The 9,955-nt window shown below is 38.8% G+C and overlaps 2 protein-coding genes across 4 annotated transcripts; one reads left to right on the forward strand and one right to left on the reverse strand.

Annotated features, from left to right (window-relative positions):
- The first annotated feature begins 555 nt into the window (after window positions 1–555).
- LOC105782544 (glutamate receptor 3.2) lies at window positions 556–5,452 on the forward strand. 3 transcript variants are annotated; one of them, XM_052626784.1, is made up of 6 exons: window positions 556–1,413; window positions 1,908–3,250; window positions 3,349–3,626; window positions 4,005–4,036; window positions 4,157–4,551; window positions 4,681–5,452. In XM_052626784.1, the coding sequence occupies exons 1-6, from the start codon at window positions 1,140–1,142 to the stop codon at window positions 4,828–4,830; spliced, it is 2,472 nt and encodes an 823-aa protein (XP_052482744.1). In that variant the 5' UTR covers window positions 556–1,139; the 3' UTR covers window positions 4,831–5,452. The 3 variants fall into 3 exon arrangements, with proteins under 3 accessions (XP_052482744.1, XP_012462795.1, XP_012462796.1); XM_012607341.2 differs by having other exon boundaries at window positions 560–1,413; window positions 4,806–5,452; XM_012607342.2 differs by having other exon boundaries at window positions 1,227–1,413; window positions 1,916–3,250; window positions 4,806–5,452.
- On the reverse strand, window positions 5,392–9,732 carry LOC105782545 (monosaccharide-sensing protein 2). The gene is made up of 6 exons (XM_012607344.2): window positions 9,357–9,732; window positions 8,969–9,088; window positions 8,238–8,804; window positions 6,912–7,852; window positions 6,309–6,496; window positions 5,392–6,007 (listed from the first exon to the last, which is right to left on the reverse strand). Exons 2-6 carry the CDS (start codon window positions 9,045–9,047, stop codon window positions 5,563–5,565), a joined length of 2,220 nt encoding a protein of 739 aa, XP_012462798.1. The 5' UTR covers window positions 9,048–9,088; window positions 9,357–9,732; the 3' UTR covers window positions 5,392–5,562.
- Between the last annotated feature and the right edge of the window lie 223 nt (window positions 9,733–9,955).

Genomic DNA, 9,955 nt, shown 5'->3' on the forward strand with positions numbered 1-9,955 from the left:
AATCCTGACCGCGTAACGATCTTCACCTGGCCCCGGTTATACTCGAACCCATGACCACATCACGGCCACCGACTGAGACCTTTACGTAGACTTTGACCCCTGATCGTATTAAGCATTATTACCCGAAACTAGATTTCCCCATGATGGGTTTCTAAGGTGATGGTCATATCCCGCCATACATATGAAATATATGTGTGCTGAGGCACATTATCACATCCCCGACCCCTCAAAATTACCTAAGAACTTCCGTCGTTTTAGTCGAAAACCTTAAACACTTTCAAAATATCCTAAACCCTAACCTAACCTTAACAAAATAAAAACCATAACCTTAAAAAAAACCCTAACCTAGGAGAGAGAAAATACTGGATGTGCTTTTCTACCATCTGTGCTAAAATCGGCTTATTTCTCTTATTAATTTTAAAACTCACCTAAACAACTAATTAATTAAAAAAAACGACGTATAATCCTTATTTTGCCAATTTTAACATGTTTTCAATGTTTGTTTTCCTTTATAAAAACGAGGATGAAAACGAAAAGCACCTCAATGTCTGAAACCAATAGGAGACCATGAACTGAAAGCTCTAATAACAAAATAATGAAAAAAAAGTTATTTTTATTTTTAGTGGGCATTTCTCTTTCTCTGTTCCATTGGCTGCTTTTTCTATTGCATCCATTGGAATATCCTTATTGAGCTCTTCTTACGAAAGATTGTTTTTGCTTTGAGCTGCTTGTGAGCTTTTGCTTTTGCTTTGCTTTTTTTTTTCCGTCCATTTTGGGGGTCTATGGGTGCTTTCTTTGCTTTGTACCTTCTTTAAATATATATATATATATATATTAAAATAAAGCTTTATGCTCTTGGTTTTAAATATTGTTCTTTGGGTTCTCCATGTCAGAATTTGACACGGGTTTGTCTTATATTCTCTTATGAGATTTTACTTTACTAAATTGAAATCTTTAAATTGCTTTTTGTTCTCTTTGGTCTTTGCCTTTAGGTCTTGTTAGTGTTGCTACTTGCCTTGGAACTAAATGATTCTCCTTACTTATCTGTGGATGATATAAATTTTGGTTAATTTTGGGTTTAGGGTATTTGTTCATTATCTCTTTGATGATATATATATATATATGGTCATTGATCAGGAATGTCATTGCTTATGACCATGATCAACTTGGTTTTGTTGCTTTCAATTTTCATTCTCTTTGTTCAAGTGTTTCCAGAGGAAGCTGCTTTGAGGCCTAATGTTGTGAATGTTGGAGCTATTTTCTCATTCGACACCATTAATGGGAAAGTTGCAAAGGTTGCAATGAAGGCAGCTGAGGATGATATAAACTCTGATCCAAGTATTCTTGGTGGGAGGAAATTGTTTGTTGCCCTCCATGATTCAAACTACAGTTCATTTCTTAGCTTTATTGGAGGTATACTCTTTCCAATCTCCTCTTATTTCCAACTCTTTAGTTCCGTGTATGTTCGGATAATTTCGTTCGTATCCCGTGTTGATCTCTATGTTTACAATGAATTAGGATAAATATTACTACTTTCTGATGGAACACTACAGATATTCATATGTCATGCTTATACCTTATCTTTTAGGAGTGTTTTCATGGTGAATTTCTTTTGGAGACTGCTATGATGGCACATGTTTTATCACATCTTGCAAATGGACTCCATGTTCCATTATTCATAGCATTCAATCTCCTCTTATTTCAAACGCGTAGCTCCATAAAAGTTCGGTTAAATTTCATTCATATCCATCTCTAGTTCTCTATGTTTACAATGAATTAGTACAAACAAATATCAGTGCTTCTGATGAAACAATACAGATGTTCAGATTATATGCTTATGCCTCATTTTCGAGGAGTGTTTTCATGGTGAAATGATAATGATTTCAATTTCTTTTGGTATTCATTAGCATTGCAGTTTATGGAGACTGACACTGTAGCGATAATTGGTCCACAAAGTTCTGTGATGGCACATGTTCTATCACATCTTGCAAATGAGCTCCATGTTCCATTATTGTCATTCACAGCCCTGGATCCCGGCCTGTCACCTCTGCAGTACCCGTTCTTTGTTCAAACAGCACCTAATGACGAGTTCCAGATGATTGCCATTGCTGAGATGGTTAGTTACTTTGGTTGGGCTGAAGTGATTGCTGTCTTTAGTGATGATAATCAGAACCGAAATGGTATAATTATGTTAGATGATCAGCTTGCTGAGAGGCGTTGCAGGATATCTTATAAAGCCACACTTCCACCGGACCCGATGGCGAAAAGAAGTGATGTTCTGAGAGAATTAGCTAAGATTCAAATGATGGAATCTCGGGTTATTGTTCTTAACACTTTCTCGAAAACAGGTCTCTTGGTCTTTGAAGTGGCCAAGAGCCTTGGAATGATGGAGAAAGGATATGTTTGGATAGCTTCTACTTGGCTATCCACTGTTTTAGATTCAACTTCCCCACTTAAACCTGAGACAGCAAACTCGATCCGAGGAGCACTAACGCTTCGCCCTCATACACCTGATTCAAAAAGGAAAAGGGACTTTATTTCACGTTGGAACCAGCTGAGTAATGGTTCTATTGGGTTAAATCCTTATGGTCTTTTTGCCTATGATACTGTCTGGATGATTGCTCGTGCAGTAAAGTTGTTATTCGATCAGGGTGGCAACATTTCGTTTTCCAATGATGAACGATTAATCAGTCTTACTGGGATGGATCTAAATCTTTCTGCATTAAGTATATTTGATGGAGGGAAGCAGTTGCTTAAGAATGTAATAGAGACAAAGATGACCGGTTTGACAGGCCCTGTTCGGTTTAATCAAGACAGGTTCCTCATAAATCCTTCGTATGACATTATTAATACGGTTGAAACTGGGTATCGACAAGTTGGATACTGGTCTAACCACTCTGGTCTTTCCATTGTGCCACCAGAGACACTTTATGGAAAAAAGCCTAATCGTTCTAGCTCAAACCAACACCTGGACAGTGTGGTATGGCCTGGAGGAGAAACAATAAAGCCTCGAGGTTGGGTTTTCCCAAACAATGGAAGAGAATTAAGAATCGTAGTCCCAAATCGAGTTAGTTACCGAGACTTTGTCTCAGTAGTCAATGGCACAAATAAGGTGCAAGGATATTGCATAGATGTATTTCTTGCTGCAATTAAGTTGATGCCATATGCTGTTCCATACAGGTTCATTCCATTTGGAAATGGCCATGAGAACCCTAGCTATTATGAGCTTGTCAGTAAAATCGCAGCTGGTGTGAGTATACAACACATTGAAAGTGCAACTGGTTTCTTAAATAATAAAAATGATAAATAGTTATTTTTCCTATGAATTCTGATATAGTGTTTCTGTAGGTCTTTGATGGCGCAGTAGGTGATATTGCTATTGTGACAGACCGGACGAGAATAGTAGATTTCACTCAACCATATATTGAATCGGGGCTGGTTGTGGTAGCTCCAGTAAAAAAGATAAGTTCGAACCCTTGGTCCTTCTCACGGCCATTTACTCCATCAATGTGGGCAGTCACAGCAGCATTTTTCCTCATTGTAGGATCGGTTGTGTGGGTCCTTGAGCACAGAATAAATGATGAATTCCGGGGCTCTCCGAGGCAGCAAATTGTCACAATTTTAACGTTAGTACATAAATATATGAAGTTCATATATGTATTTATGCATTAGTTTATAGCATCCATAAATGCTCTAAATTTAACATCTGCTGAATGTTATAAAACCTGAAATCTAACGACAGATGATTGGATCAGGTTTATGATGAAGGGTTCTGAATATTAGAAAAAATCCAGCATTATTTGGGCAGTAACCATTTAGTACTTATGGATCTGTATACGGTCGATCACCATTGTCATTTCTACAAGAAGCATACCATTCTTTTCACTACACTGAACATGCAGCATATATACAATCTATCTTTGCATCTCATTCGATTACACACGTAACTTGTTCATTGTCTTTCTGACTCTTTACGTTTTGTGCTCCATTTTTTCCCCTTGCAGGTTCAGCTTCTCTACGATGTTTTTTTCACATAGTAGGTTCTTTTCATTTTGTTATTTCAACAATTCACTTGTTCCTACAGAAAATTTAGAACTTAGAATCACTGGCGTCTATTATAGCATTATACCAACTCTGGGGTTTTCTAAATTTTCAGGAGAAAACACAGTGAGCACACTTGGACGCCTTGTACTGATTATCTGGCTTTTTGTAGTTCTGATAATCAATTCAAGCTACACTGCGAGCCTGACATCGATCCTCACAGTGCAACAGTTATCGTCGCCTATCAAAGGAATTGATACTTTGATTAGTAGCAGTGAACGAATAGGCTTCCAAATCGGGTCTTTTGCTGAAAGATATCTAACTGAGGAACTGGGAATTCCGAAATCTAGACTTGTTCAACTTGGCTCACCAGAAGACTATGCCCGTGCCCTTGAGAAGAGACAAGTAGCTGCAGTAGTCGATGAGCGACCGTACGTGGATCTCTTCCTCTCAGACCGATGTGAATTCTCGATTAGAGGCCAGGAGTTCTCCAAACGTGCATGGGGCTTTGTGAGTTATCATATGCTAATTCCTTTAAACTTTTTTCTACTGTGCACATTTCGGTAAATCGAGTCAATTTAAGTTGCCAACATTCATCCTTATATAAAAAGTTTCTTCAACTTGCGTGTTGAAATTCAGCTAGAGTCTTCCTTGAGCTATAAAAATATGCAGAATTCAACTGGTTATAGTGTCTTGATCTGCAACGCCATATCTCCATTCTATTACAAGCGGAAAAATGATCTCCAGCAAATGGTTTTTCTTAGGCATTTCCTCGAGACTCTCCGTTAGCCATTGACATGTCCACTGCCATTCTTGCCCTATCCGAGAACGGCGAGCTTCAGAAGATTCACGACAAATGGCTGTCAAGAAGTGCATGTAGTTCTGAGAAATCTGAGGATGAAGCAGAGCAGCTCGACTTACAAAGCTTCTGGGGACTATTTCTTATATGCGGAATCGCATGTGTTCTAGCTCTCTTTGTATACTCTTTGTTGATGTTTCGCCAGTACAGCCGACACTGTCCTGAGGAACTGGATTCTACAAGTCGTAACAATTCCTTCTCTGCACATCTTCGTACATGTCTCTCATTCGTTGATGGAAAGGTTGAGAAATCCAAAAGCAGCTCAAAAAGAAAACGGGACAGTATGCACTCGGATGTATAAATTTTAAGGTTTCACTTCATCTTCCAGTTCTAAAGAATCAGCTTTTCCCGCCTTTCCTCTGCTCTACCGGTTCGCCTCCTATGGTTTTAGCACTTAGCAGATTCAATCATCTGTATGTTACTTGGACTTAGATGTGTTTCGGAGTAACATTGAACATAGAATGTAACATATATGAAAGTAATGTAGCATATACGTAAAGATAGGATTCTCTTTGAATTGCAACAAACAATAGAGAAACACATTATGTTTTCTTTTTCTTGTTCTACATAAATCAAACTCTGCCTATTCGAATGAGAAGGAGAAATTTTGAACAAAAATCAAAACTTTCAATATCCATGAAAATCAAAGAGATAAACTGAACTCAGTTGTCCTTGGTAGCTGCAATCTGCTTTGCACCAACTGCAAAGAATTCTGTAATGACTTCAAGAGGCATGCCTTTGGTTTCTGGAACTTTTAAGAAGACAAACACCCATGATATAACGCATACGACTGCATACATGCCAAAGACGCCGGCAAGGCCAACTGATTTCAGCAGCAACGGGAGCGAATATGTGACAATGATGTCGCAAATCCAAAAAGTAAGGGCGCATATAGCAATGCAGATGCCACGAACCCGTGTCGGGAAGATCTCGGCACACAGTATATTGGGAATTGGCCCGAATCCCATCACAAAGAAACAGAAGTAGAGCACAACACTAACAGTTGAGATTGATGCGTGCACAACACTCCCCATTTTCACAACACTAGCGACGACTAAGACGACAAGAGATATTATCAGGACAGGAAGTGTGTTGAGTAGCAAACTCCTGCAACAAAGGGAAGACACCGACAATGATTCACCGATAAGAGCAGATCAAGGTTAGGTTGCAGGCATCCAACCAAACTCGATTCAACTGTGACACTCAAATCGTAGGCATGGCATCGTCTAATGAAATCATGAAATAGCAATTACAAAACTAATAACTTCTATCCTAATATGGGAACATTTGAGTGTTAAGCTATTTCAACTCAACCAAAATTAAATGAATTCCTCAATGGAACAGATCTTATGCTCTCGAGTGAGACTTGTTATCATTCCAAGGAACTCGAGAAAGGAAGAAACTTTACCTTCTACCGGCAATATCCATAAGCCGCATGGCAACAGCTATACTTGGAAGCATCAGCAAGGTTGTAATGCCACTGATAAGCAGCGATGCAGAAGATGAACTGAGGCCCAAGTTAGAAAGAAGAACCCCGACTCCTGCCTGCTCAAGAATTTGGGGAGTGTAGTATAGAACGCCGTTTATACCAGAGAACTGCATTTAAGAAGAAGAGAAAACAAAGGATCCTCAATAAGCACGTAAGGCAAAGGTGGAAGATAATTTTTACAACAGTACCATACCCCAATGACGGCAGCGCATCGAGCCGTTTCAAAGAATGCTGTGTATAAGGTTACACAAGATTCTGCTACAAATGCAAAAATACAAAAAAAGAAAAAGAAGAGGGGGGGGGGGCTGTTTCTAGCAGTGCAATGTGTTGTATTCCAGGAATGTTATTTCTTAACATTTAAACAAGATTTAGATTCCAAAGCTAGAAATATATATGTTTCTATAAACTGATATCATGTTCCTAGAAAACTAGCAAAGCAGGTTGTAATGCAGAAAATGAGATTTAAGGTGCGAAATAAGCAGGTAAGGAGAAGAATATATATTGTCAGGCTCTTCACATTACCTGCTGAAGTATTTGAATTCCAATCCCTACAAATAAAGCATGCTTGACTCCGGGTTCAAAGATATCAGTCCAACTTGGTCCCTTTACCGTTTCAGCTGGATGAACCATAGCTGGTCCAACCGGATGTTGCTTCACAAGCTCTGAGGAATAAAGGGCTGACTGACTCACCAAAGCGGCAGCTTGGACATACTCAGTGTCAGCAGGGACATCACCACCAGGCAGAGAAACTACTGACCCACGCCTAGATTCAGGTACGGTCTCTTGATGCAAATAGATTCTTTTAAATTCCCCTTCCTTTTTCCCATCCGAGGTTTCCTTTTCAGTCCATTTCCATGCCAGCTGCCAACCGCCACCAATCCCCATGCTACCAACTGCTTCTCCCGTAGTTGATTGCATTAGACTACCATGTCTAAGGCTTGAAAGGCTTCCATGGGCATTTGGAACAATGTCCTTATCCATGCTGGTTGCCTGCCTTGAGATCAAAGGACTATGCAAGTTGTCATCGGATTCATTACCGGGGCCATCAGCTGCATAGTCCTCTCCCTCCATGGTAGCACCACCTTCTTCATCCCATTCTTCATGTCGAGCTTGATTACCTCCCATGCTGAACATGCTGCCAAAGTGCGGAAAAAGTGTGCTTCCTTGTTCAGGGACCTTCTCATGGATACTTCCAAAGAGAGTGACAAGAGGATCCACAAGACGCTGAGCACTCTGGCTAACTACACTTCCATGCCGAGACGCAAGGCCTATACTGCTACCATGTCCGGTGACTGGTCTGGCCACCCAGGACTGACCTGCTTCAGGTCCATATAACTTGATTCTATCTTTATCAGCAGATATATCTTCGTCTTCAATGTCGTCGTTTGCCGGGCCAATTATGTACTCCTCTATCGATGTTTCACCTCCAACACCCAGTCCCTCAACTAACAAAGCCATCTCACCTGTCATCTAAATAATATCAGTATCACCAACATGATGCATCATTATTCATCATATAAAGCCAATGGTTGGCAGTGATTGCTACTTTAAAACTAAAGTTATGGTACGTCTCAATTACCAAGGACCAAATTAGAAGATATGCATTCAATCAAAACATTTGACTGGTTTGATTGTCAGATAAATCAATTTAACCATAGAGGGTTTCTATTTCCCTCTTTGTTAAGTGGGAGCAAAGAGTAATAATTAACAACCATTGAAAAGTACCTATCTTGTGAGATTCAACAAGCACACATGAACAAGAGCATATAAAAAAACACAATTTGGGGTGGCAAAAGCAATGTGCATGGAGGTAAGCGATTTTAAAAGGGTCACCGTAGATAGACTAACCAGCAACATCTTCCCTGCCACGTAGCCTTTGCAAAACTGCTTTCGCCTCATTCATTCGCCCTTTACTTACTAGCCATCTTGGTGATTCAGGCAAGTAGAATACAGTTAACCCAAAATATGCGAGGGAAGGAATAGAAAGAACTCCAAGCATCAATCTCCAACTCGGTAATTCCGACAACGACATTCCAAAAACCATGCAATATGATAGAAACATTCCAATGGAACCAGTAAACTGTGGAAGGGTATTCAGCAACCCCCTTATTTCTGGTGGTGCAGTCTCGGATATGTAAACCGGGACCAACGTTACGGCCAAACCGATCCCAAATCCATCCAAAAGTCTTGCCAAAAGTAAGATATAAACATTAGGAGACCATACCATCACAAGACCACTAAGAAAATAAAGGACGGACGAGATTATTAGCATGGGGCGACGACCTAGCCAATCGGATATGCCTCCTGAGCATGTAGTAATGCAGGTGGCTCCGATAAGAGACATGGCTACAATCAGGCCTTCTATAGTTGGTGCACTTTCCAATTTAAACTCTTTCTTTATGTACAAAACAGCACCTGCAGCATGTTAACACAAAGAAAACATATAATTAAAGATAGAAACAAGTCAATTATATGATCAACTCAAAACTTTTCTAATAGATCTTTCACATATGAAAGTGATCATTTTAGTCCAAAAGACTGAAGAGTCTCAATGTTGAACTGCATAAGTTAAAAATCACCTGCAATGGTGGCATTATCCCATCCTTGCAACATATTACCAATGGCTGCTGCAAGAGCTACAAGCACAGCTCCATTCATTTTCACAGATCCCCTCAACAATGAGCACTAAATTAAGTACCCTGAAAGTTAAACAAGAAAACAAAAAGAAAACCCAGATTGTGGATCAATATAATTAAACCAGTCCCTTCCATTATATCTGTAGAGAGAAAAATATCATAGTTCCCATAGGACCATACAGTTCATACCATGAAAAAAATATACAAACAAAAGATGGAAACAAACAAAGAAAGAAACAAAAAAAGGTACAAAAATCAAAAGAAATTAAAACCCAGATGTCCAAATCGAATAAAAAAACCAAAAAAAAAAGAAGAAAACGGTTAACATTACCTATGGAAGCGAAGGCAGATTATATGGCAAAATCACAAAGCTGATGATGATAAAGATTCTCAAGAATCATTGGATTTAGAAAACGCCATAACAAAGCAAATTGCCATTACCTGTGGCATCAAATAAGCAAAATAAAATGGTACTTGTCGTTGGGTTGATGAGATTTTTTTTTTCTTGGAAAACTGAAATGCTAAACAGAAAATAAGGGGGGAACAGAGAGAAAAAAAAGAACCAAAAAGAAAAAATCAAAAAACCCCAAAAGCCAAATAAGAAAATAGATGGTAATGTATTTTGGCCTTGGAAGCTTTGCCACCTGCCCTCCTTATACTGCTCTCTCACTTGCACGTATATGATTTGCAGTTATTAAATCACACTGTGAAAAAAAAAATATCACTTCACTAACTTTTTCATCAAATAATTATAAATTTATTTATTTTATTAAAAAAAACCATCAAAGAGAAAAAACATAATTAGCTCTCCAGTCTTCTCAAGTTTATAGCTTTTTGCGTAAAGAAAAAAAAAGCAGATTTAATTTTTTAAAAATATATGAAAACTAAACCAAAAAAATTTTATTGGGAAAGTTGTCTTTATCATCTGCA

This window comes from Gossypium raimondii, chromosome 13 (assembly GCF_025698545.1).
Source record: "Gossypium raimondii isolate GPD5lz chromosome 13, ASM2569854v1, whole genome shotgun sequence".
NCBI classification, from domain to species: domain Eukaryota; kingdom Viridiplantae; phylum Streptophyta; class Magnoliopsida; order Malvales; family Malvaceae; genus Gossypium; species Gossypium raimondii.